Source organism: Alligator mississippiensis, chromosome 7, assembly GCF_030867095.1.
Source record: "Alligator mississippiensis isolate rAllMis1 chromosome 7, rAllMis1, whole genome shotgun sequence".
In the NCBI taxonomy this organism is placed as follows: domain Eukaryota; kingdom Metazoa; phylum Chordata; order Crocodylia; family Alligatoridae; genus Alligator; species Alligator mississippiensis.
In genome coordinates, this window is record NC_081830.1 from 17,905,198 (window position 1) to 17,932,983 (window position 27,786).

General features: G+C 51.5%; 1 protein-coding gene across 4 annotated transcripts in view; it reads right to left on the reverse strand.

Annotated features, from left to right (window-relative positions):
- Positions 1–200: 200 nt before the first annotated feature.
- LOC106736970 (disintegrin and metalloproteinase domain-containing protein 9) overlaps positions 201–27,786 on the reverse strand; it is a 34,550-nt gene continuing 6,964 nt past the window's right edge. For 2 of the 4 annotated variants that reach the window (XM_019496221.2, XM_019496219.2), the window contains exons 2-22: positions 20,359–20,410; positions 19,072–19,142; positions 17,959–18,037; positions 15,338–15,414; positions 14,303–14,492; positions 12,801–12,866; positions 12,182–12,253; positions 11,278–11,447; positions 10,101–10,182; positions 9,688–9,821; positions 8,783–8,954; positions 8,573–8,665; positions 8,111–8,306; positions 7,415–7,520; positions 6,425–6,608; positions 5,695–5,775; positions 4,931–5,036; positions 4,511–4,649; positions 3,640–3,751; positions 2,222–2,358; positions 201–1,709 (exon numbers count right to left, since the gene is read on the reverse strand). In XM_019496221.2, the coding sequence (XP_019351766.1) occupies positions 1,646–1,709; positions 2,222–2,358; positions 3,640–3,751; positions 4,511–4,649; positions 4,931–5,036; positions 5,695–5,775; positions 6,425–6,608; positions 7,415–7,520; positions 8,111–8,306; positions 8,573–8,665; positions 8,783–8,954; positions 9,688–9,821; positions 10,101–10,182; positions 11,278–11,447; positions 12,182–12,253; positions 12,801–12,866; positions 14,303–14,492; positions 15,338–15,414; positions 17,959–18,037; positions 19,072–19,142; positions 20,359–20,410 (2,383 nt within the window). In that variant the 3' untranslated portion in view covers positions 201–1,645. Of the gene's footprint in view, positions 1,710–2,221; positions 2,359–3,639; positions 3,752–4,510; positions 4,650–4,930; positions 5,037–5,694; positions 5,776–6,424; positions 6,609–7,414; positions 7,521–8,110; positions 8,307–8,572; positions 8,666–8,782; positions 8,955–9,687; positions 9,822–10,100; positions 10,183–11,277; positions 11,448–12,181; positions 12,254–12,800; positions 12,867–14,302; positions 14,493–15,337; positions 15,415–17,958; positions 18,038–19,071; positions 19,143–20,312; positions 20,411–27,786 lie in introns of all 4 variants that reach the window. The other 2 variants (XM_059730648.1, XM_006275755.4) reach the window with 2 other exon arrangements.

Sequence of the window (27,786 nt, forward strand, 5' to 3'; positions counted from 1 at the left end):
GCCCCCGCCCCCGGCCGCGGCCCCGCCCCGCACTCACACAGCGCCGCCAACAGCGCCCCCAGCGCCGCCAGCCGCACCGCCGGCCCCATCGCGCCTCCCGCCGCGCCCCGCCCCCCCGCCAACGGCCGCGCGCGACGCCCCGCCCCCCGCCAACGGCCGCGCGCGACGCCCCGCCCCCCGCCAACGGCCCCGACACCACAGGAGTTCAAGTATTTTATTACTGCAAATGTGACCGTTATATAGATTTGTATTTGCATATACACAACGGTGTTAAAGGGTGGGTGGGTTTTTTTGGCAAAGATTAGGGGGGCGTTTACAAAAACACGTGTTTTAGTGGCCAAAGTGAAAAAGCTTCAGCATTGCTTTTGTCCAGGTTTCACTGCTGCCCGGCACTGTTCGCTGCATCCCCCCGCACCAGACCGAGTCAGCGACTCCCACGAGGCTGTGCTTCACCGCCGCTCGCACGTCGCACGCTGACACACTTCGACTGACGCCTGAACGGGTCTTTTTTTTTTTCCTTCCAGATACAGCTTTAAAACCCAATTTTAAAAAATGAAAATACAAAAACGAACGATGTGCAGGTGGGTGGCTGTCCGATCGACCGTGACTGACACTAACATCCCCGTGGGAAAGGTGGTGCAAAATGGTGTTCTCCGGGTGCCAGGCTTGGAAGCGCTTGAGACATCTCAAGCGGTCTCATACCCAACGCAACACAGCGGTCAGCCCACGTTGTAGTCTTCATCACGGCTCCCGCATACGCCTGAATAACAAAATAAAAAGCACGCCCTCTCCCGAGCCAAGAAATACTGCATTTTTCGTACCTGTTCTTTTACAACCCATCTAAAAATATTAGTGGGGAATTAGTAGAGGTTGCTGCTCTAGCTACTTACATGATTTTTATTTTTATTTTTTTACCTAAAAACACTTTGAGTTTGGCTCTTCTACTGTCTGTAATTCCCTACAACTTAGTGTCAGTCAGTCCAAAGTATCCATTTTTTGCTGCTTAAAAAGTGAAGCGTTAGACGCCGCTAACAGTCATACACACACGCACGCGCACACACACGTTTACAGTATAAATTATCTTCCTCTGAAAGTATACCAACACCTTATTTCACTTGTGCTCTAAGTCGCGTACAACTGGATACCATGCAGTCCACGCAAAACCAAGGTGGTTTCCCTCAACTGGCCTGATTTTCTCCGTTCCGTTTTTGACAGCTGTATCCTGCACGGCTAATCGTTCCTCCTCCATTTGACACACAAAAATGAAAACACATAAGAAAACCCACATTAAAACTCCATGATTACGTCTCTTCAAGCAACGGGGAAAGCAAAGACATCCCAAGTGCTGCACGTCAAGGATTGTTTGATGCAGACCGAACAGCTTCCGACAGGCTCGTCCAACGTCAGTTTGCAAAGCCACGACGCACACACAGGGCTAAAAGCAGGCTTCACGTATTCAGTCCCTGTAGCTTTGGTAGAGGTATTTTAAAGTTTTGCAGTCCTTGGTATTATTCAGTCTTGTTTTCCTTATCCAATGGTGCAGATGGAAGACTTTCTGGGAAATCACAGGTTGCTCGGCACAAGGATAACATACAATTTCAGCTGAGAACTCAGTGCTCGGGGTGAGAGGCAGAGGACTCGAAGGCTACTTGGGAGGTAAAGGTGCCGGCCGAGAAGGAATGCATTGTCCCTGCTGCGGTGGAGGTGGCCTGTAAAGGAGGGGGACGCGAGGAACCGTTAGTGTGCATCTCTCCGTCCTTCTATGTACATCAAGACACCTCCCTCTTCCGCCTCTTATTTCCCCACCACATCCAAGGCCCTGTGCTCAGTATTTCCTCCCTCCCCACGCCGTATGCTCAACCCCACTCCCACACTGGAGCCTTGCATCAAATTTGGAGGCTGCCCTAGTTCCCTGGCGTCTCCAACCTTTCCAGGGAGGTCTGCGTCTTTCCCAAATCAGCTTTGTCGGGGCAAACTCTCCTGCCTGCACAATACCAGCTTACTCCAAAGGACTGACAGCAATACCCACAGACCAGGAACAAGCGCTTCTCCAAGACACACGAGCACTAACACACTACTGTTTGCATTTTTAAAACATAGGCTTGGAACCAAAAGTAAGGTTGTATACAAACAGGAAGAAGGCTGGATGTGCTACCCTAAATCAACAGCGCACCCACCTGCTTTGTATTCAGAAATGACAAACAGAAAAATCACTACAGACCTGGTAGGTAACTTCTGCTGCAGCTGCTCCTGATACTGCAGAGGATGGTAGTAAGGCTGGTGATAGGCTGGCTGGTAATGCTGATGATACTGATTGACTGAATAAGCTGGCACGGGGCGCTGGTTGGCCTGCACATCCTAGAAATAAAGGATAAGCCACACATCAGATAGTCTGCTGGAGAAAGGCAGGCACTACAAGAAGGCCCCGTCACTTCACTGCTGGGATCGACCTTTCTTTGCAACGGCGACAGCTCACAAATGCACGGAAACCCGAGGCACGGGAGGACCAAGTGCCCTGGCCAGAATGACTCTGGCATGCCTCTGCCTGGGAGAGCCCCAGCACTGTTCCCCTGTGACTGCCTGCAGCGTGGTTTCAGACCACCTCACTCAATAGTTACCCAAGACAACTGTGCGGGTCCCGCTCCCTACTGCACTATTACAAGATGAATTAATAACACTTCAATCCGTTTCTTTCCTGGCAAGTCCCTTTTGCTAATGCCACAGATGCTGACACTATAAAATGGCACAACAATGTACCTTCCAGGTCTGCAGTTTGTGACAACAAACTCTGTCTGGGCCAAAGCTACTAAGCGTCTCCACCCTATCCCACAACACTTGGCTTTGTTTAGTTTAAGAAGGCTTCCTGATTAAGACAAAGCCCAAGAGCTGCTAGGAAACAAGGTTATCTGCACCAGAAAGGAAAGAGAGAAGTCCCTATTGTACAGTAATGTACGACTCGACCATCTCACGTTAGCAGCCCAGATAGATTAGGAGTCTACGCACATTGGCAGAACAATCTAAACCAGATATTAGTACGTCCCAACTCTTCTTACAGCTGAACATTTAATGTGAGCACATTTTTCGTTCATGCATCCCAGCTGACATTTTTACTACAGGCTTGTTTCTCACGCTGCAAGATCAATACTGCCCTATATTCAGACGCACCGGTAGATTTTCTTCCCCTCAAACATTTTCGCATCAGGAGACTATCTTTGTCATTTAAGAGCACTGGCTGTTTACACAGCACTGCCAGGCTGGGTGGCATTTTACAGAGGCTTGAAAAGTCAAAGCCTAGATATCACGGCTCTTATAGAACATGTTATACAGGCTACGGCTTATGAGACCTCTTTGTAAATACTAGGAGACAATTCTAAGACTCTGGCAACGCTCCGTGCCACATACAGAGTGCAATCACTAGTATTTCTTACCCCTGCATAGCTCACGCAGGGGAGGCAGCGTTTTCGCTTTAAGAGCCACAAAAACCCCCATGTGCTCTCCCCCAACCAAGAACAAGTAGAAGTATTTTTGTACAAAGTCCTCCCTTGCTCAGTGTCCAATACAACAGGGCTTCCCACATTCATTACTTAAAGCAGGACCAGTCTATCGGTGTCCGAGCGCTGAGAAGCAGGTCACTCCTACCGTGGGTACGCCTCTCGAATTGTATGGCGTGCTCTGCTGGAAGTGCCTGCGGTCTGTCTCTACAGGAGGCCGAGGGAGAGGAGGAGGAGTTCGATGTGATCTGGAATTGGAACTGTACATTGAGCAGGCATGTTACCATCAGTGCCGAGGAAAACAACTTTGAGACCCTGACGTTACAGCATTTTGTAAGCATTGGTTGCCTGGGTATTTTACCATTCGACAGCCAGGAAAACATGCTTTTGTTTTCACAGAATCACCGGAAATGAGGGTTGGAAGGGACCTCACGAGGTGACATCTAGTCCAACCCCCTGCTCAAAGCAGGACCAGCCCCACCCAGATCATCCCAGACAGGGCTTTGTCAAGGCAGGCCTTAAAAAACTGCCAAGGGTGAAGATTCCACCTACTCCCTGGGTAAGCCGTGCCGCTGCTTCACCACCTTTCTAGTGAAAACATTTTTCCTGATATCCAACCTGAACTTCTCTCACTGCAACTTGAGACCACTGCTCCTTGTTCTGTCACCCGCCACCACTCAGAACAGGTGCCCTAGGTCCAGACCTAGCTGCAGTCCCCCTCTGCTCAGAACTATCATTTCTAAGGTCCCCATGAGCCAAAGACTGGACCCAGAAAACCAGGAAAGATGGAAGTCTCCAACTGTGAAATGACTCCGCATGGATGGAGCACTTGGGTGCACAGCTACCATCTTGTCTGCTCGCAGTCCTGCAACTGTACCCCTTAAAGACTTCATGATCCGGGGGGGGATAAACTTGGCACCTCAGGCCAGCTCTCTGGAATCCTCCTGTGCAAAGAAACATCTATGGCCTGTCCAAGAAGTGACCGCCAAAAAAGCTGCCTGGGGTGGGAATTCACTTACGAGCGACAGCGTGATATCAGTCTCCCGCAGCTTTGCTTCAGCTGGTTTCTCCGTGCAAATGCCAGCACAGCAAGTAGAAGAAGCGGGAGGACCAGGAAGAAGAACACCAGAAGCCCGTCTCTCAGCGAGGTGTCTTTGTCTGGGGAAATGGAAGGAGAGAAGGAAAAGTAGACAGTGTCACAGGTGCAGATGGCTACAATTTTACAACTTCCGGCACGCTGCCGGTTATCATCACGGGACCCAACCCAAACCCTTCCTCAGTTGGCAAAACGGAGCCCGCCACAGTTCCAGTTTCCCAGCACTTCAGCTGGCCAGCATGCAACTGCTTGGAGGCCACCAGGCACTTGCTTTGCCCTCTTCCCAAACAGCAATCAGCAGCAGCTGAGACCACTGTCCTGGAGCTGCCTTGTCACTACTTGCCATTATAGGAAGGCCCACTGTCTATGCTTCCCCCGTATCCTGTCGAGTCACAATACGGAGGGGCCCAGCCTGCATCACAGTGACAGTTCCTGTTGTTATTGCACACCTTCAAAAATAAAAATAAACAAATAAGTGTATAATCACACACACACGCAATTACTACGATCGGTGCCACACACACGCAATTACTATGATCGGTGCCATCAAGGGCTCACCTACCCACCCTACCTCACTCAAACTAGAGAGCTCTACCCCGCAATTCCTGTAGCAGGCCTACTCATTATAACCGTCCTGCCCGAGTCATGCTAGCCGGGCAAAGCACAGTCACGCTAACAGGTTTTAAAACCTGTCTGGCCAACGATTAAATCACCCAGCGCACATCTGACCTAAACACGCCTTTCAGGTTAACTAAACCAAACAGCTTCTTTTCACGCTCAGACTCACTCTTGGGGCTTCCAGGCCAAACGCCTCACAATGCTGCCATGCTCACTGGCACAGCTACAATCCAGCAACTTTCTGCAAGTTACTCTTTACCTAGAGAGTAGCACAAGGCTAACAGCCAGCTCACTGTTAAAATATCACTGTGTGACCTAAGGACAAAAGTAACCGGGTACACCTCTATGGCCTGTGATTTGCGAGAGGTTGTTCTAGTTGCTCCAAAGGCCTTTAACTCTAGGACTCTGACCCTTCTTACAGAGGAGCGAGGAGGGAGCACTGAGCCCAGGCTGGACCTCAGCATAAAAGGAAGTCCCTGCCTTACTTACCCCATGTCCATGGCATTTGCTGTCTACGTCACAGTCGTAATTCAGAACAGAGACGCTTACACACTGGTAGTGTCTGCAGATCTGGAGAGGCAAGACAAGAGCATGCAAATGAAACCAAGGTGGCTTTGGACTGCTTATGGTCTTCCTCCCTCCCTTCCCCTGTGGTCCAGTACACGCCTGGTTTACCTTGCTCAGCATGTACGTTTACTGCCACGCTACCTTCAAAAATGACGCACACAACTTCTGACCCTAAGCGCTTTCATTTGAATAGCAAACTAGTTTGCTGCAATAACAGCCTCCAGCCGCTGCTCGCAACGGAGGCGATTTTTTAGCCACCAGCTGACCAGAGGGTAACAGCTATCAATTGTCCTGAGCCGTGTCTGGCTAGCAGGATCCCAGGGGAGAGGTAAGTGCAGCACTTCGCTGAGCTGTGGCAGAATGTAACAGGACGGGATGCGGCAGGGCTCTACGCAAGCTCTCCCCTTCTGAAGAGAAGCGGGGGGGGGGGGGAGGAGAAGATGAGACAGGACGGGACACTTAAGGAATAAATTCACGTTGTTCATTTCCAGGAACGGCACCGGTCATTTCGGTGAGGGGAAATCGACATGTTTCTGCCTTTTGCATTAAACGATCGTGCACAGCTTTATACCACGTGCGGTGTCCGTGCACGTGTGCCGAGATTCCAGTCTAACGTCAAAAACGCCACTTTGCAAAAACGTCTCCCGATTACCTTTCCGGCGTCACATTTGGTCCCTTCGTTCACCATTCCGGGATCGGGAACATCGGATCCGAGCTGGAAGTCCACGCCCCAACACGTGGTGCGTCCAATGGGGGTCTGAATAGTGGCGGGTTTTATCCCAAACACAGGCAGGGCTCCCACGTTTTCGCACTGTAGCTTCCCACACATGGCATTCCTAGGAGGCAGCCATTGAATGGATGGTTACGGCTCTATTACTCTGAGAGGGCAAGCAATTAGCATGCGCTGGGCATTTTGCCCAAGCTTGCTAGCAGGAATTACAGAGGAGAAGATACATTCACCAGCAGTATCACCACTTAAGGGAAATGCAGAACAAGACGGAGCTGACTATTAGCAAGCTGTTCCAATCCTCAGGCAACAGCAAACATGCCCCTTTACTATTCCTGTCTCTGTGAAGGCATGGGTGCACTTGCTCTGTAGGGTAAAAGCAACCACTGACAAAGCTACAGAGCAACATCCTCTCCTCATAACCCAACAGAGGCTACAGGCAGTTACCAGATAAACTGGTGCGCTGAAAAGCTACAGCAGCTCAAGGGCAGCGGAAGGAAGATTCCTTCTTTTTTGAAGCGCCTCTTTTTTGCACTTGGCAACAACCGATCCATTCCATTTTACAGGCCCAATTGCTTGGACCCTGACGCTTAGTGAAAGACCAATATTTGTAACGCTAGAAGGAAGCAAAAGGGACGTCTCCCTACAAACATATGAACGCGCGCCCTCTGCCTCCAATGCCGCTGCCTCAGAGGGTACAGCAAGAAGACAACTATTTGCCAGCTAATTTGCTTCCGCTCCACAACGACACTTCCAGTACAAAGGTAGACTGTGGGGCAGGACGCATCTGACGCGCTGATTACAAAGCCCTGTTACACAGATAGGTCTGAAGAGCCGGCTAATTGCACGGTACCTGACTGCAGGGCTTTAGACTGTTGCTGCAGAGCAGCCCCTGCCGCGTTAAACCCAACTCACCAGGTGGAACACTTTCTGTAGTCATTGCCGTGGTAGCCGCAGTTGCCAAACCTGTCACCTTTGGAGTTTACTTCAGCAAAACAAATGTCAGGGGCAGCCTTTGCTCCTGGAAAACCAGACCACCAGCACACAGGCATTAGGGGAGTGAGGTCCAGTAAGAGAGAGAGAAAGAAAAAAAAAAAAAAAAAAGAGAGAGAGATCTCACTCTCCCCACCCTTCTTGCCAGCCCCTGGATCACGTTGAGTCACACCACCATTTTCCTGCCATGCGAATGCTTCGAGGGATCAAGAGAGATAAAGACCTGGTCATGAAAAAATCTCTCATCCCAGACACATTTCAGGCCAATAGAGGACATGGAGAACCGAGTTACTTGGCAGCAGTTAATTATACCGCTAAGTAAATCTTCACAACTACCTACATAGCCCTGAAAAGGCACATTTATCATGGCAAGGAAATTATTAGTACTCGAGACATTAATGTGTCCATAAACGTAATGAAAATTTATATAGGCAAAGAAAACTCTCATAAATACCACAGACAGTTTCCAATCCGTGGCCAATTTTCAGGCGTGTCTTTTTTCTTTTTTTTTTCATTTCCCTATTAAAAACACACCTAAAACCTGTAACCATTGAATAAACTTGCTCACTCCCCTCTATTCGTTTGCCTTGGAAGGGTTACTCTCATCACCATCCTTACTTGGGCCAAAGATAGCCTGGCACTGGGCGTTGTAGTACTGACACACCCCGTTGTAACAATAGGCTTCCTCGTTGTGACACGGGTATCCATTCTGCACCGTAAAGTCCTGCTGGCAGAACTGGGAGGTCCCATTGCAGTACTCAGGGAGGTCACATTCATTGTTACTTGCCCGGCACACGGTGCCTCCTGGAAGGAACTACAAAGGAGCATGTAGGAGAAGGGGAAGGGAACGGCAAGTCAGTCATGAGATGCACGCTGTATAGCACCATGCCCTCTATGCACCGAGCCCCACCGACTGACTTCACACCCCGCTACAGTCGCCGACTGGTGCCAAACATGCACCTGCCCAGCACGTGGCAGCTCCCTCCTGGAAACCCTGGCCAGGGCCAGCACTTCCCTCGTCACGGACTCACCCAAGGGTATTTCAAGTGAAAGCTGCAACCGCCTCCTCCCGCCTCTTACCCGACAGTTTTTACAGCAGTCGCCGTAGGCACATTCCGCGCCCGCTCGGAGTCTACAAGTCCCTGCTTCGCAGCAAGGGTCCTTCTCACATTCCTGCAAAGACAAGAGTAATCCACCGAATCGTATGGACTTACCCTGCCTTGTGGGCCCGTTCCCCCTCCAAGGCAGAGAGGCACCCAGGAGCCGTCATGCAGTACAGAGATGACCAACCTTTGGGGAACCGCAGTCGCACTCCTCCCCAGTGTCCACCAGCTTGTTGCCACAAAACGGGACGCTGTAGGTTTCATCCGGCCTGGGAACGTTGAGCAGGCAGCTGCCACCTTTGTTGAGAGTTAGCTTCTCAAAGTCTTCAGCGCTGCAGCTGCTGAAGTTTCTGGATCCTCTGCAACAGAAAGTATTTGGCAGTCCATTCGCCGTGCCTGCCACGAGTTCTTCACAGCCCACACTCTCGCTTAAGGCAGCGTTTGTATAGCAAGAGCGAGAGCCAAGTGCCAGAGAAAGACAAGCATTAAGCTTCTAAAAGGGACCCAGGTTCCGTCTGAAAGGCAAAGGCCCTTCCTCTTATTAAACTGGGCCAACACGCTGACGAGGTATTGTTGTAGCACCGTTACTGCGACTGTCTAAAATGCTGCAAGCTGCCCCAGTCCAGAAATCCAGGCACCAGCGAACAGATGTTACCTACATCAGTGGTTTTCAACCTGTTTTCATTTGCAGACCCCTAAACATTTGTGAACGGAGAGGCAGAGCCCGGCAGACATTTCAAACAGAAGTGAATTGCAAGTGTGGGTATTCTCCTACTTTTGACTGACCACAGTCATCTTTCACAGGCCCCTTAAGCATAGCGCGCAGACCCCCTGGGCTCCGCAGACCACAGGTCAAAAAGCAATGATTGACAAACGACCGCGTGCCCAGCTCCTCCAAACTACGTTTAATGTTCAGTTCCCCAAACTGTAAGACACGGGGGACATTTGCTTTCCTCACTGACTGCTATCTACAGTTACAATATGGTTAGAAGATGTCACGATGAACAGCACCATATAGATGCCGAGGACAAAGACGGAAGCTGGACCCTTACGAAAGTCTTCTCCACCTCGGCATCAAGGAAAGTCACTTACGATGCTCCAGAATTCATAATACAGCTGTCAGCGCCGCAGTAACACTCTCTTTCATCATCGTGGTTCATTCCCAGGTTATGGCCAAGCTCGTGTGCCACAATGGATGCAAACATCTGTACGCTCATTTGTCCAAACTGCACATAACCACAACAGAGGAAGAATTAGCAGAAGGTCTGTCCAGGACATCAACAGCATTCACACGCACAGAGGAACTGTATAACCTTAAGCACCGCATTAATGTGAGCTTCCTAGCAAAGGGGCCACAACGCTTTCTGCTTGCCAGCTGATGAAGGGTACTTTGCTTAACTTCCAGGGGCATCCATCGGCTCCTCCGTATGGCCTCGCTTCTGGATGGAGGCCTACAAAGGGCACATTAGGCTTTAAAACCGAGAGTGATATCAACAAGCCCCTACCACATTAATCCCTCCTGCGTGGTTCTTGGAGCACACTGTTCCCACGTAGGCCATTCCCGCTGTTCCGCCAAACCCCTTCTTCCTGGTGTACATTGAAAAGAAAAAAATCAGCTTAGCTGGGCAGAGGCAACACAAACAAAATGAGCAGCTCTGCAACCCACACCGCTTCGGGGTTCCCAGGCTTAGCACAGAAGAAATGCAACGTTAGGCACCTGCGGGTAATGCTACGCATCCGTTTATAGAGTGTTTTTCCCTTCGGGTTTGTACCGTGGCTCATTGAGCAATCCCTTCCCCTCGAGCCTTTCTTCCCTCTTCCCCTCCACGTCTCTTACTTTGCCTTCTCCAATGTTCCCTGGCTAAGCTCAGGAGCAACAGGACAATACATTAGGGTTCCTTGCCTTGCACAAACAGCTAGCAGTACCATGACGATTCACCATCAATGATTTCTTAAGCTTGGGTGTCGACTGGAGGGAGACAAGGATTGTGCACCTTTCTGGGGCAGAGCATTTACACAAGGAGCTGCTTGTCAAGATGCAGAGACCTGTAGCACCGTCTGTTCACAAATAGCCACAGAGGACTTTAGCTGTCAGACAGCGCTCCCCACACAGCTTCACAAATATTGACTCCTATTTAATAATGCACACTGCTGGAGATAGGGACAGGCCAACTCCCTCCACAAGCGGAGGCTCATGTAAACAGCATCACCACAGTGGGCCTACAACAGCGAGTTTTCAAGGGAAAAAACACCTGGATGTTTGAGTCTCTCCAACAAGCTACATGGCAAAGGAACACCTGTGAAATCACTCACAGCTGCTGGCTTTCTAGAAGCAAAATATTCAGTGGCATAACACACCAGACAAGACAGAAATGGTTCCAAGTAGGTAACATCTCCATCTGCCAGGAGCTCCATGTTTGCCTTCTGGTGGGCAGCAGACCACGGTTCTTAGGATGCAGCTTCAACTCTGGCACTGCCACAATGGGCAGAATGCCCTACAGGCTGCTTCGGGGCACTCACAGCAGACCCGCGCCCAGGCCCCCCCACCAGAATTGAGCCTGCGTGTTTACAAGGTTCCTGCTGGTTACTGACACTGCACTGACTGGCAGCTTCTCTTCCCAAAATGACTGCTGATGGAGGGAAAAGAACAACCACCACCAAAACGGGAATCCCGGCTCTTACAGAACAAACTGCGCACTGTCGTGCCTCCGGCGAGTCACAAGATTCTTCTCTCGCCACTGCACAAAGTTGGCCAGCACATCGCCAGCACTTCCATCGGTGCTTATCAGGTTTTGGTACTTCCAGATCTCCAAGCCGACCAGCACGACACGGATATTCAGCATGATGTACATCTGGAAAGGCAAGAGAAGGACAAGGCAGGGTAAAGCAGGGGTGAGATGCTATGAGCAAGCCAGCAGAAAGAATCTAAAAAACTTGCTGCCTTTCCTCTGTGGTTCCAAAGTAAAGCATTACCAAAACTTGTATTCTCCCTGTGGGAGGTGTTACTGGGCTCAAAGGACCGGTGCCTAACTGCACCGAGATAGCTACAGAAACAGGTATATACCCGTACAGAAAACACCAGGAGAAAGGACCCAGACCACTACCCAGTTGCGTCTTTGGTGCCCAGAGCCAACGTCAGAGCAAAACAAAACTGATTCACAGGCTTAAATGCCCGTGCAGACTACTGCAGTCCTGCAGTCAGACTCCTCACGTCAGAAAGGCCACTGGGGCTTCATATTTGCTTCCGGATCGTTGTGGCTGCACTCGAGCACATTTTGAAGCAGAAAAAAAAAAGGGGGGGGGGGGGGGGGGGGGAGGGTTTGGCAACGGCAAACTCCACCACAGTCTTTGGTACATAAAATACCATCCTCTCCAACCCTCATTTTCTAGGCTTTACAATTCACATCCCACCTGCCAAGACACAGGATTTCCACTCTTCATGCTAATGCTGCCTGGGTCCTGACAGAATAACAGGCGTTCCCACATTCTGACCAAGGTGGCACATTTCTGAAACTCGGCACAGAGGCTGCAGGTCTAGAGCACCCAGCGGTCTTTGCTGCTTACCCAACCCACAGCTTCAACTTACACTATCCAGGCAGTTGGCCAGATGTACCATCTCCTCTCTCACAGCAGCTTCGCTCCTACCCTGGACCTCATACTGAAAAAGAAGAGATTCCACCACAGGGGTGAGATGCAAGCAACATCAGACCAAATTCAGACAGGGGGGACCAGTCTTGTAAGAGTCCCATCATCACGGGCAGTTTCCCAAGCCACAAGCCTCAGGTTTGGAAGATGCAACTTGGGAGCGGAGGCCACCGGGGAATGCAGGTGCGGCCCAAATCTCCAGACATTCAGGAGAGATGGAACAGGAAGGGGAGCACTCTTCGCACTTTCCAAGACCCCTTAGAATCCTTGCATGACAAATCCTGACCCCCACGGCGTTTTACTTGAGGTCCGTTTTTCTCACACTCGTAACATGGACTGCGTGTTTTCAGTTCTTCCACTTAGGTAGCTGAGGTTAAATAGACAGCCTATGGTCTTTCCTGTGGCCCTAGTGATCACAAGTGGATTGCTGACTGCTTTAACAAGGAAAGGTACACATTCTCCTGCCTTACGATTTTGTATTTACAGCTCTGAGCGCATTTTCTCAGAGCTACATTTTAGTCCACCATCAGCAAGGGTATGAAAGTAAATGTATACCTTACCCTTTCTTTGTCCACAACGATGAACAGCTCCACGTATCTTGTCTGGTGAAGAACAGCTCTTTTACTCTGTTAAAAAAGCCCATGCCAACCATCAAACAAAAACTTCATTTTGATCAACTGAAACTGGATGAAGTGTAGTTTTAGCCAAGTTAGGTCATCGTAATCCATTCTCATATTTCATACTCAGTGATACATTAGCGAAGCGGTCATTTGAAGAGATATACCCACAACGCATGCAGCCAAACATAACCCCAAAACACACCACACCTGCATACAACAAAGAACTGGGGGTCCCCCTCAAAGTGCTTTAGACTGAAAGAACTGGCCAGATAAGGGCACCTTGCTTCTGAAGGGAAGTAAGGGATCTTTATGCTTCCCATTCACCATACACAGAAGTAGTTAGGAGTGCTGGTCTGAAGCCAGAGAGGAGGTATGGCAGGGTGGCACCTGAGAAGCTAGCCAGGTCAAAAAGGCACAAGCTGTTGCAGGCGACAACCTCATCTGTCAGTCAGCAATGATCTTAGCACGGACAAAGTCCGCTACCGTGCAACTCTGAATCCAGGTGAGCTGCACTAACCTACCCTTGTGGCCTCTTGAAAGCTCAGCTCCAGCATAGTCTATGCTCACCTGGTAAGGGAAACACTGTGACCACAGAGGCGGTCTTCTAGCTGCACCGGGGAAGACCACTCTCCCAGCACGGGGACAGTACCTGCCAAGGTCACGTATAGTAAACCTCCCACTTAGCTGCTGGAGCGGGAAGGCCTTGCCTTTAAGCTCACTTTATGGAAATGGGAGACTCCTCCCTGGCTTGCCCCTGGGGCCTTACAGCTGAGGGCAAGCAAAACTTGAGGGCATCCGAACCCCAAGATTGCCCGCCAAAGGTTTTGGAAACAGCTGAAGCCCCAGATGGGGGTGGAGGATGTTTGCCAGTAGTAGGGCCACTTATGGTTCTGGACTCGCAGATTTGGAATTAGTTTTGGCTAATTTCACTTGGAATACGGAAAACTAAAAATCTCTGACCTAGGTAGTCTCTGAGGTGCCACCCTGCCCTGCCTTCTGCCATCTACCTCTGGAAATTCCCGTTACCCGAAAGAAACGCTCTCCAAATCGCCTGTGGTACTCTGACGCTATGAGATGGGAGTATCGGCACAGGCATCAGCAAGGTGTAGGCGAGCTGCCTTCTGGCAGGAACACACCTACAACACACCTACATATCGAGTTTAAAGCAGGAAGGACAGTACCCCAGTGCGAAGCCTGGAGCAGTGGTGTTATGCCCCAAGTGATCGGAGCCAACCTTTTTGGCAGGCGTGCCACAAGCAAAGCCCTGCACCTTCCCTGAATGCCACTCTGAAGCCCTTCCTCTGCTTGACCGGCTGCTCCGCTTTCTGCTCCCTCCCTGATCTGCCACATGCCACCCACGACATGCATGCCACCCTAAGCAACCTAACAGAGCGCTTCCACATGGTTAGCTGCCGTGCGCGGGAGGGACGCTGAGTACGCACTCGCAGCAGCTGAGTCATGCCGGGAGGCTGCTCATACTCTGTGGGCTCTCTTCCCGGATCGGTGCTGCTCACTCCGCACACCATGGGCTCTTTCTGCACATTCTCCAAGCGGTACACTATGTGTTTGAGGTCCGAGTCGTCGTCCATGGGCTCAATTCCATAGGTGACATTTCCCACATGCAGCAGTCCCCTAACAACAGAAAGAACACGTCACCCACACCACCACCCAAAGCACAGCTGCAAATGACCCGCCCGGACTTCTGGAGAGCAAGGGGAGGCAATAGGAAACCACCGATAGCCACAGGATGCAAAGAAACAATTCTTCCAACAAGCACACGCTCTGCTTAGCTTATATGTGCAAGTATCCCCACGACTTCAATGGGACTTTCAGGAGGCACACCGATAGCGTCTGCGCTACCTGGGGTCCTCATGTCAGACTTCCAAAAACAGCAGCCTTTCAGCTCAGGTATTACTGCCACTTACCACTGGGCCATGACAAAGCAATAAAGAACAACAAAGGTCAAGAGCAAAACTGTTCCAAAAGGCAGCGAAACCACGCAAGGCCAAAGAGCTTTCCAATCAGTGCTGAAGCTTAGGGGGCTTTTACGAGCCACTATTGGTGAAGTGGTTGTTCATGCTTTCACTCCAAATGGTAACTTTTTCTTTCTTTAAAGCAGACTATTACATTCAATCCAAAACAGTTCATTAAAGTGAACATCCACCTTGGACTGTAGAAACATTAGGAGTGGATTCAATGATTTCTAGTGGGTTCGCTGGAGGTGTAACAATAGAGCAGATTGTTGCAAGGGCTAAGGGAAAAAAGGAGGAATGTTGAACTGCACCTTGAGAATGAATGCAAGTGAGACTGACCAGGGACTAGTGCCAAAGACACCATGCCAAATGGACACTCTCCTGCAGGTTGGCACCAAACAGCCTGGGTTGACAGCTCAGGAAAGTTCAGGGGCAGGACTGGGTTTCAGCTATTTTAACTCTGACCAGGCACAACTGCCACACAGGAAAAAAAACTTCTGTTACCTGAGTCCAGTGCAAGTGCTGACAGCAATCGCAGAATCTGGTATCCCCTCCACGTATCCCTGATAGTGACAGTGATCCTGAGGAATGCAAGACCAAATTATTCCTGCGGTCTCACAAATACACACAGTCCTCTGCTTCAGTGCAGTGCCTCAGGTCTGAAGATGGCTCGTGCATTTACCCGGAGCGCGTGCTTCTCGGCACAACTCGTTCAGCAAGCGGCACCATGGCATTAGCAGCCTTCACCCTCACAGCTCCCTTCAGTTTCACAGCTTCCCAGAGCCTTTTGACAGCTGCTCCCCCTTCACTGTCCCAGCCTGCTACACATAACTTACAAAACGGGCAGGCATAGCCCATGTTACCTGGAGTGCCGTTAAGTCATGGGGCAGACAGTGAGGCTGAAAGATCCTACGCGCTAATGCAGCATATGCATTTAAATGCTAGGCAGAGACCTGCTCTTTATTGCAGCAGAAGCAGTAGGCAACAACCTGGGACTGGTATTGTAGCATGGCTCAGCAAATTGTGCGCTTGCCCACCACGCACTCAAGCGGAGCACACTAGAACACATACAGATCCAGCACAATCGGTGTACACGGTTGCCACTAGCGCCACATTCATCTCGCCGTACTTATGGCGTCCCCCTCCCGCGCCCGAGGCAGCACATATATTAAAGTGCCAGATACATGCCCACTACCCCCCCAGTCAACATGTGAAGTTCTCAGTTCAGCTACCAGTTGCTCCAGGACTCGCCCTTCCGGCGACGGGCCCTCACCTCCCAGCACTGACTGCAGGTCCCCTTTGCGGCCCAACAAGGCCGGCCATTCCGCAATACAGAGGGTAACTGCAATCCCACCCGCCCAGTCCTGGCTATGGCTGTCCTGTAGAGCAATAATAAACCCCAGCTTTAGAGCAGAAGGCAGCTGTACTAACATCTGCTAGGCTATGAAGCCAGCAGGGCTCAGAAACACCATCTGCAAACATTGTCTTGCCTTGCAGCAGAGCTGGCCAACTCCCGAGTCATTTGTCTCCCACCCCACCCAGTAAAATTTTGTTCGCTTGGCCCTTTGCTGCTGCTGCGTGCCAACATATCGCTCAGCCTGTCAGGAATGAGCACTGGATCCCACACTGCTTGGCTTGCATGTCACCTCTCTCCAGCCAGTGTTATTATTGCCAGCAGACGCTCGGCGCTGCCTAAGCTCTTCAGTCCCGCAGCCCATCCCCAATCAGCCCTGACAACACGTTTCCCTCCCCAGGCAATCGCACACACCCACAGCACAATAATACCAAATCGCAACCATTATCTGCTTCAGCCGAGCTGTCCCCGAGAGCCCAGAAAGGCCAGAGCTGTTGTAGTGCAGCAGCTGGCCGCGCGGCTAAACAGTCCAGCCCTGCGCCGCTAAACACGCAGCTTGGTGGCGTCCTGTGTACACGCCGTATTTACCTCCCTAAAGTAGCGACAGGAAGATGCACAACCAATTATGTGCTCTGCCTGTTCCCCCTTCTAGTCACTCGCCCAGGATGGAGCAATCCAAACAAAGGCTTGTTGTCCACGGCCCACAGGCTTTTCCCGGCACTGCAGCTGTTACGACTCAGTTCCCTGAAAAGGGTGCGTCTGGAGAGCACTGTGGTGGTCAGGTGGGTGAAGTAATTTGCTCTTTTGGCCCTATACCTTGCCAAGCACTTGAGGCATGCAGTAATCCCTCTGAGCCGCTGTACTTACCACGGTCTCCTGCTGAGCTGAAACCCTGATCTGCAGATAGCTTTCTCCCTTATTCAGCCACTGGCTGAGTCACAAAAAGTTAATTAAAATGAGCAAAGACTCAGGTACCTGCGCTGCTCCAGTAAAAAACCCACGTGCACACAAGCTGACTTCTGGGAAAAGACAAAGCTGGTGTGCACGCAGGGAGCATAGGGGGTGGGAGACAAAGAAATGCTCTTCTACTTCTTGTGACGTGAATCACCGTTTGCTCTTGCTCCGTGACACCTGCCCCATCTCCAGAAGCTAAGTCCGTGTCCACCAGGGGACAGAGGAGGGTGGGAGCAGCAGCTTGCCCAGACGAGAGAGGGGAGGGGTGTGCTGGTCTCCAGTTACCAGCTCTGACTGGGGTCTGTGGGGCACTACTGCTACAGGGGGCACAGGCATCAGAGGAAGGACATTACTTACAAGGGGACCAACCCGCGAAAGAGGGGTCTCTCACTCTCTCTTTTTTAATCTGTGCTCCTACCGGGAAACACTTCCTCTCTATTCCACATCTATTCTGATACTCCTTCACGAGTCACCTTAGGTTGTCGTATTTAAAAGTCCATGTCAAGAAGGAGACTGTCTAACAGACTGTTCCCCAGGAGTGCTCTGGTCCCCAGCAGACATGAGCCAGTGCCCTTTAAGAAGCCTGTGTTCACTGAACAGCACAACTGTTACGGTCACGCACAGTCCAACAACAGACACATCACTACCCTGTGAGCCTTTCCTGAGGAGTAGCACAGAGGAGGGAGCACTGGGGATTAGTACCTGGCCTTATGAAAGATACACCAGTGGATGTCTTTATACGTGACTCTTTAGCAATGCAAGTGTAAAAGGGCACTAGCCACCTGCTGCAGGCACAGGACAAAAGGAAGACACTTACCCGGACGTCTGGGTTTTCCGAGTACAACTTCCCCTCCTCATTGTAGCTGTAAACTGTGAAGTCTTTGGGTAATAATAGTCTGAAAGAGGAGGGGAAGAAAATAAAGAGCCACGAAACATGTTATGCTGCTGCAGGGCAATAACAAAATTAATCTCGCACATAAGCTGCAATTATATAAGCAATCCAGAAACGCCCACCATCAAGGAATTTACTGTTTCTAAGGATAACTGCTCAGTCTGACTGTGCTCTGAAACAGCCCCCAGTCCTAGGACACGAGTGCAATTAAACTGCCTCCACGGGGGGGGGGAGAAGTGTCAGGTGAGATGAGGACAGGAGAACGCAACACATGCAAAATGGAGCTCAGACCTCACAGGCTGGAAGGCAAGGAGCCGGGAACTGTAGCAGCCAGGCTGTCTGACTGCAGCTGCTTCTCCCCTTCCCCCCTCCTCCATTTGGGAGGAAAGGAAAGCATGTTGGAAATGGTTCCCAAGTAAAAATGCTGACCTAATACTGGCCAGCTCAGTGCTGGTCCCGAGAAACACAATTCCCACATTTGAGAGGTGAAGAGGAGCCGGAGAGCCCTCCAGCCACCCTTTCATTTCTTTGTTTGTTATGAGCAGTCTTTTAAGAAGAACTTCAGCTTAAGATGGGAACTGCAGCCCACGCATGTGGGCTGCTCGCAACCGGCAGCGGTCATGCGGAACCCCTAAAAACACAGCAACAAAACTTCTTAAAGAAGGAGGGTTTCTTTTTTCTAAGCATATTATAAACTCCGTAGCCCTGCGTTCCACCCACTTTTCTCGCTCCAGCAGTAACACGGGAGGGCGGTTACAACTGGAGTAATGCCACAGGGGACAAAATTAAGGAAGGACGTCACAGGGACGACAGAGTCACACCCAAGCGTTTGCGCTGTGTAACGTAGGCTCCACGGACCGGACGTGAGAGCTGGGCCATCTTCCACCGGTACCCTTCGTGGTCTCCGAGTGCAGCTGTACTTCTGACAAGTCACTTCCAGGACTGGACACGGCTTGTTACGGGCCTGTCTTTTAGTCCAGCGTGACCGATCGGTGGATAATCCGAGCAGACAGGTATTGGACAACACGAGTCACTTACGTGTTCTTTTCTAAGTGAATCGTGTGCTCTTTCCCCTCGATCTCAATGACATATGACACTTTGTCCTGAGCCTACGAAAAAGAGATCAGTAACCAAATGCTCTCCCAGTCATCACCCAAACCCCTGGAGCAAGCAGCAGCGACATGCCCAGCAACCGTAGGTGCGGTGGCAACACCTTGGATCTCGCCCTCCCTGCAAGTTTGGCAGGCCTAGCCGCAGCAGCAGCAATCCCTGGGGCTCGCGCAGCTTATCCCAGCCAGCAGCACAAAAACTCAGCAGGTTACGAGGCAATTCCCCTGGGGCGGGAGGGGATTGCTAACCAACACCGCTCAGCCAGCAAAACCGAGTGGTGTAGCTCTGGCCTCGGCCAGGGGAACTCATTTACAGGCAGCGCTGCTCATCTTCCTTTCCAGTTCCCCAATGTCTGGTAGGCAAGTTACTGCCCAGCTGGGCCACTCCTGTCCTCACACAAGGCTAGGAGAGGGGTTAATAGCACGTCAGCTCCCATTCTTTGCCACTCAGCCGTTTCCTAACATGGGGATGCCCGACAGGTGGCTGATGATCCTAGTCCCCTACTACAAGGCACTCCAGAGCCAAGCCACCAGCAGCCTCTTCCCTCTGCCTTGCAATTTCACCCCCTCCATTATCTCAACTTGAGCTGGGCGACATTCAAGCGAGTCAATGCGCAGCTCCTTTCCAAGTCTCCTGGAAGGAAGCTGAGTGCTTTTCATACAACTTCCTCCAGCTGGGAAAGGACAATGCAGTTTGCATTATTGCCTCCTCCAGCATTTATGTACTGGACCTGCCTGTCCTAATCTCTCCCCTGCTGTACCTCAGCCCAGTAGCACGTGCAGGAGGTTGGGACTATTTATTCAAGAGGACCGTTCAAACTGACTAGGGACTACGTTAAGATCACGACAGGAGCCTTAGCCTCCTAGTACAAAGCATCTTTGCCATCATCCTCTTGCCTGGGGTATAGAAATCCTATTAATCCTTCTGCCAAGCTGACACTGCGCAGTCCTGTGCGGGCGCCTTCAAGCTCGCGCAGGCTGTCTTACAGGAGGCAGGTACGTGGCCAGTTAGGTCTGGTGCACTACAATGTCTGGCATGCCTTAGGCATGGGGAAGGGGGCACTTCCACTCTTCTGCTGGCCCTAAATTCTTCTAGCCCCTCACCTAAGCAGCATCAGACGGGCCAGGCAGCAGACAGAGAACTTAAACATTTCTAAAAATACCGGGTACCTGGGCTACGGAGGAACCGGGGGCAGCGCGCCGCTCTCGTGCTAACCTCTGCGGGACGATGATTTCGTAGGACGACAGAAGAGACCGATCCTGGAAACCTAGGAACACAAAGGAGAAAAGCTGCCCGATGAGTGGCACGAGGGACACAAGGCACTCCGAGGAACCAGGCCCACCCACTCCCTTGGGGACCTCATGCGTCTCTACGCAGCGTGATGCAGCTCTCCCCAAGACGGCTCGGACACCAGCAGTGGCACAGCTCTATTGGCCCGGCGTTCGCCACGCTGCTGCCTGGCGCTGTGCTCTCCGTGCCTCGGCTCTCCACCTGAGATGACGCAGCACTACGAATCCCATCTCACAGGGGCGCTGCAAGCGCTCTCATACCACCAAGCCTGGGCCTCTCTTAGCATCTATGACTCCAAAAGGCACCTTTTAACACCACCACACATGCAGGTCTCAACAACCCAGAGCATGTTTCAGCACCGGGAGCGACAGGGGACGCTGTACCAGGGCCAATATGAAGAAGGAGCCAGAGCAAGGAGCTTAAAGCCTTTACGTAAAGAAAATGCACGTGATCCCCAAAGGAACCGCTAGCAGGAAAGGTTATAGCACACAGCCCTCTCGCGATGCTTAGGGTTTGTAGAGGCAGCTCAGTGCCATCATCTGGGTGCTACCCAACTCAAAAAACAGTCTCGGCAGCCCGCTCGTTTGCAGCGAAACTCCAGTACACCCATTATGAAAGCAGACCGTTTAGGTTATTCATTCAATGAGCCAAGTAGCAGATAAGGAGAGGTTTTATTACGAGCCAACACCCTCCACGCCCGAGTTCAGGCAGCATTCACGCCCCTTGGAAAGCAGGAGACGGGTCACCCTGGGACTGCGCAAAGAAGTGCAACAGATTTCGCTGGCGCGCAGCAGTGGAATCAGTGAGCTCACCAGGGGAGAACTGGCTAGACGCTTGGAGGGGAAGGGGGAAGTTCTAGTTCCCCATGTAGCGTACGGTCCCCGTGAACCACCGCACTGCCACCAGGCCAGCCCATCTGCCACGTGCTCGCTCCGGCCACCTGCACAAAGGGAAGTGACCGAGCAAACACACAACATTTACTGCAAAGCAAAGAGCTCGAGCTTCTGGTGAGAACACATTCACCTGCTCGCTAAGCCGTTTGCTGGGACATCACCAGGGACTCCTGCACTTTCCACCAATGGTTGGAATTTAAAGCAGGGGCTAAAGGGAGCCCGAGATGAAAGGGGATTTTGAGTTCCCAACTCCTTAGACTCTGTTGGAAAAAAAAAAATTCTCACTCCAGCCATCAATGCTTGTAAAACACACGGGTGTTTAAAGGGCACTAAGCACTCTCTGCTTGGCCAGATCCCAGTCTGACGATGCTCAGGAAGCTGGCCAACAAGGGCCCTCCAAAAGCCATTTGTTTAAAAAAAAAAACCAACCCAGAGGAAGTTACTTTTGCAGCATTGGAGTGTTTTCAGCCTGGGGCTGGTTTAACAGTGCACCGCTGCAATTGCCTTCAGGTTACTGCTGAATGGAAGGCATCCCAGGGAGCGACTCCTGCTCCGAGGGCTGCTCTCCTGTTGAAAAAGCCCAGCAGCTCTGTGGCATTACAGCAGCTTATTCTAAGTCCAACACAGCCCTCCTGCTAAAGCAACGAGATCCCTGATTGGGGCCCAGTCAGTCTTTGGGCTGGGGTTTCTACATGCCCCGGGGACACACATTTCCCCAAGGACAACGTTCACTTGTGGCACCACCAACATTCCCTTGCCAGGCAGGCCCCGCCACAAAATATTTTCTCCCGACGTGGCTCTAAATGGATCCCAGGGCTCCCCGTACAGCCACCCACGTCCCCAAACGCAGCGTGCAGGCTGCCGAAAGCTCTCGGCACCGCAAAGACTGAAGGTGCTGGTCTCTGCCTCTAAGGGCTTGCTCTCAGGTACGCCTCTGCAGAGATCGGGGACCTGCGACAAGGCAGAGCGCTCCAGCCAGCTGTGGGGCAGGCCAGCGCATCCCTCTAGCCACTCGCAGCCGGAAGGGCCAAGCAGACAAACCAATGTGCTATTCATTACTTGGCTCTGGCTTGTGCAATTGGAAGGAAATGCACGTGCAGCTATCTGTTCTTTAGCAGAGGCCCACCCAAAGCAGCACCAGGCTTTGCTCAGCGCGCTTACCCACACCTGCTCCGGTCACGGAGCACCCCTGTGCGCGCGCCTGCTCTCTGAGAGCCCTCTCAGACAGGAAGGCTCTTGCTTTCCCTCACCCAGCTAATCCCCAGATTACCTAGAGAGGCTTGTGGAAAGCAAGGCTATAACCCTCCCGACTAGTCCCCCCCAGCGCCTGTGGGCAAGAATGAGCTGGCAAGAGCCAGTGCAGCTCCCTTGGTCCCTCACAAAAGAAAATCAGGTTGGAACCGGGCTCCCAGTTCCTTGCGAGGCCCATCCCAAGGTAGCCCATGGTCGTGCAGGAGGCTCTGAGCACATCACCACATTCATGCTTTCTTCAATGAGTTATCTCCTGCCGGAGAAGGACTGTGACGGTAACTACATGCAACAAGTGGCAAATCCAGCTTTCAAAAGCATCGCCAATCGGGCACAGGTCGGACCTGCTCTTTCCGAGATGACACCCCTGACACCCCAATCTCTAGCACAAAGGGGGGGGGGCAGGGGCTATCTGTGCTTTGCCACAATTAATTAGCTATTTTGGGTATCTCTGAAGACAGAACATCATGACCCATTTGTAAGCCCTGTCAGTGAGCAAGCTGCAAATGGACGTGGTTTCACAACTCAAAACTTTGACAGATGTTAAAGGAAACGGTCTGAGGCAGCATGGTACAGGTGGCAGACAAACAAGTGAAAGGACTGCATGCCGGTATGGGACAATGAGTGACTGCTAAGGTTGACAGGAAACCATACATAAATTCATAGGGCTTAGCTTGAATGGTGAAATGTGACTGGCCCGTTCAAAGGCAATTCTTGCACTCTCAAAACCACAGCAGCCCACCCATAACAGAATATAAAAAGCCGGAGCTGCTGAAGCAAGCTGGAATCACTGGAAACAGGCTTCACAGCATTCACTTAACACCTTCCTGAAGTATTCCCCAGGATATCCTAAACGCCTGGCCAGCAGACCCTGGGAATCCAAGCACCAAAGTCCACCATCCACTTCCCCTTCCCTCAATCACTTCTAGGCATTCTTCACACCTCAAGGGACACCAGGCCACTATCCTCGCATCTCTCCAAGCTACAGGGCTGTTACCTTTTCCTCTCCCCATTCTATCCCCTGCCAGCTACCTTTAGGTGCCTGTTCGCATCGAGACCACAAAGAGCCCAGGGCACTGAAAGCAGCCTGTGTGCATATTATAACGACTACTATTTTGTTTCTTCCCTGCCCGTTGCACACCTCCTTGCACCGTTAGAGCAAAACCTGGTCATCGGCATAGAAAACAACTGCAGAAAGGGAGACCTCCTTTGTCTACCTGAGGCAACAGGTTGTTGTCCCTGCAGGCGGCTCTGCCACAGGTGAGAACTACACAGCTGTTTCTGTGCTCTGTTTAACAAAGCATAACCTAAGCCTGGAAGCAAAAGCAATTAAGATGGTTTTCAATTCCAGCCTGCCCCACAATTGCAAATATACACCCACTGCAAGAGCAGAGCAAGAGAGGAAGCTCTGAATCACCCTGGCAAAAGGCAGCCACTCAGGGTTATGGCATTTCTTGGGAAAAATAAAAGGAAGCCTTACTAAGTGCATGATTCAGCAAGTCCCACATTAGTGACTTTGAATTCTTGGCTGGGCCTGTGCCAGGAGAGGGCAATAACTGGAGTTCACAATGGCCCTTGTTCTTGATCCTCTCCAGCCTTTGTGATCATCAGACACATCCTCAGCCATTTGATAGCAGGGGAAGGGCTACTTCCTGTCCTGGGATAAACTGCCATAAATCCACACTCTCGCAAGTACCCCCTCTCCATCTGTCACTGCCACCGCGCGCACGGGATCTGTCAATCATTTCAGGCACTTTGTCACCCCCCGCCCCAAAATTCAGGACCTCTTCCCTGTTCCCTGCTGCAGAGCTACCACATCCCATCCCAGAAGGGGCTGCACGCCGGCCGGGGCCAAACTAATTCTCATCTCCTCCGACGTTCCAGGGATCCTGCAGGATGGAAAATGCGACAGAAACACGGAGACAGCATTAAACCGGGGCAGAATCAGAAAACTGCCTGCTTTGCTAAGGACTTGAACTGACCACACGGAAGTGGCACAGCACGTGCAAAGACAGGACATTCAGGGGACGTGTGACCTGGCTGTGGAGCCCTACCCTCAGATGATCTGCTGGGGGTGCGGGGGCGCATGGGGAGGAAGAAGAAGAAGATTGCACAATAAGCACTTCCCTCCCCCACCACAGCACTGGCTTGGAAGTGTAGATTCAGCACTGCTGTGCTAGCTTTGCCTCCATGCTCACCTTGGAGAGGCGAGTAAAATTTCTGTTCAAGCCCTGGGGAACGAGACAGCTAAGAGAGGCCTTGCTAAGAGAGGCCACTCGAAAGAAAACAAAGGGTCTTTTTCAAGCAGCGCTAGAGAGAGAAAACAACGGAGTGTTGTATTTTAAGTAAAATCCGAGGCTCTATTTTTGGGGGATGCCAACCTGGTTTTGCAAGGACTTTACATTTACATGGGATAGATTCCCCTTCGGTTTACACATCTCCCCTCCTCTCCACCGTGCTCCCAGTTTGATTTGACAAAGTTCATGCCAGTAAACCTTGGGAGTCAGGCAGCGCGCCATCTAATCGCACAATGCCAACGTTGACCTTGCAGGAATTTTTAGAAAACAAACCACTCTGATTTCCCACGCCCCAGAACAAGAGTTGATCCCAAAACACGCATCCGTTGCATTTATATCCACTTTTAGAAAGACTCCGATCTGACCTCTCCACGCAGAATGCCACGTTTTCAATCGCTCGACTCTACGCTGAGAAGGAAAACAGATATGGGAGCAACGTAAAATGGAAGTGGAGGGGGAAAATATTCAGAAAGTGCCCCTCTTCCCAGTCCCCAACAACACACGTACTTCAGGTATTAATGCATGCTTCTTTATCCTGGGCAGACTAACAGATCTGAGCACTTAAGGACCTAATCTTACAATGTGCTGACAATCTTCATCCCCACCAGCAAGCTCCCCACAAGATGAGAGGAAGCTCAGTGAAACTCAAACCCTGCCTTCCCTAGAGAAGAGACAGAGGCATTCTTAACCCAGGGAAACTCAGAAGACAAAACCTTACGAAAGACAGCAGCATTTTCTATCGTCACACTATTCAGCTGATCAAGAGAGAACCACAGGTTCACACAGTCCAACGCCACTTGCTAACATGTACAAAGGGCACTGAGCACTTGTACTCCTAGCTTGACTCATACCATGAGAGATAATGTCCAGGGACAGGCCTCTGTCCCCCTGCTTCTCTCCTTGCCCCTGGGTAAGAAGGCTGCCCAGTGCTTTGCACTCCACTCACGGCCACAGTACCCGAGCAGCTCTCGCATGCCCTTCTTTCCCACGTGCAACTTCAGTCACACATGTCCCACAGCAGAACCACCCCCTCTGCATGCATCTCACCCGTGCCTGCACAGCACCCATGGCAGTCAGGCAGGTGCAGTCCCCTTCCTTCCCGCTCCCGCATCAGAGGGGGGCATTTGCAGGCAACTCACAGTGTACAGACTTCTGTTCCTTAGCGCAAAGAAGATCCACTGAAATGCAAAGCCTTGCACAGAAACACCACCAAACCCAGCTCCCCTTCTCAGCACGCACCGTGCCAGCCGTGCCATGCCAGCAGTCGTTCAGGCCGCAGAGAGCCAAGCCAACTGCTCCAGTTACAAGGAGGACAGGGATCTCTTGGGGGCAGAATCTCACACGCCTGGCAGCGTCACCGGAATCAGTGCGGCATTACAAAGACCAGCGACGCCAACCATACTTGCCTCGAGCACGAGACTCCCGTTCTCCAAAACCTTTGGGATCTGGCTGTCTGCTCTTATTGGCTCCATTCTGGAGACGTACGGATCAGTGCTTTACTAGGGAGGGAAAAAAACTACCGGCCATCTTTGTTAGCACCTTCTCAGCCATGCCACATGTCACCACACAGAAGCGTCCGTTAGTACTAATCAGCTGGACTAGCTTACCTCAAGTTATTCTACTGCTGTCCCAATCAGGCTTGGAGAGTTCATAGATTTCTAGGGCCGGAAGGGACCTATCCGATCATCGAATCCGACCCCCTGCTCTGGCCAGGAAAGAGCTCTGGGGTTAAGTAACTCCAGCCAGGTGCTTGTCTCTTCTCCTTTTGAACACCTCCAAGGTAAGGGAGAGCACCACCTCCCTTGGAAGCCCACTCCATATTTTGGCAACCCTCGCCGTAAAGAATTTTTTCCGGATGTCCGATCTAAATCTGCTCTCCTTCAGTTTATGACCGCTGTTTCTAGTAGCCCCCCTTGGCCGGGATACAGTTACAGCATCAAACAGAAGCAAGCTAGGGGTGGGTTCATGTGCTCTGAACTGACTGCCAGAGACCTCCAGCCTGAACACGACAGACTACCGGACCCTCAGACACAAATGAGTTTCCAGGCCTGAACCCAAAGAACCCAAGAAACATCACGATTAGCAACTAAGAAGTTCCTCTCTTCCCATAATCAGAAGCATGTTCTAATAAAAAAGGTACCCAATCACTGTGGCAGCTAGATGCATTAAGTACACAGATGCCGGGTTCATTAAATTTAACGAATACTTCCTTACAAATAATAGCAAGATGAGCGAGTGGCACAAGTTGCTTGCCATTCTGCTTCTTCCATATCATTCAAGCAGTCAGGAGTAGCAGAGAGCTTCACAGCAAAGGACCCCTTCTCCAGGAGGGCTACAACCAAGGAACCGTACACGGCTGCGGAGGCAAGTTCCCAGCTCTTGCGGCTGCGGAGGCACTGAAAAGAGGCATTTTCATTTGGCTGGGCAGACATCCCGCAAGCCTATTTGCACATGTTATTTACCAACCCACACCAGTCACCATGGCCTCTCCCCACGTCTAAGGCCGGTGCCAAGCTGCACGGCTGGAAGGGTGGGACAGGTGCAGTGCCCAAGCGCATGCACGCCTTTCTTTTGACGTTGCCAGCTTCCTCCGGCCTCTTGGAGCCCTCCAGGACCTGTCCTGCTGCTTCCAAGGCACCCCTCCATCCTCGGAGCTCTTCATAAACATCAACCAGGCACAGCGCTCCCTGCGCCGAGAGACTCCTCCCTGTCCCCCAACCCTTGCTTTCCGATCCAAAGGAATCCGGGAGTCTCTGAACAACGCCCCTGCAGGATCTGTCTTTGGGCCAGGGCGCTCTGCTAGGTGGTGCAGCCTGGGCCTTTCCTCCGAGGTCATGGACCATGCTGTAACCGCTTCCTGTCTAGACCGACCATCCCTGCTCCTTTCCCCACTCTCCACGGATGCTGGAACACGC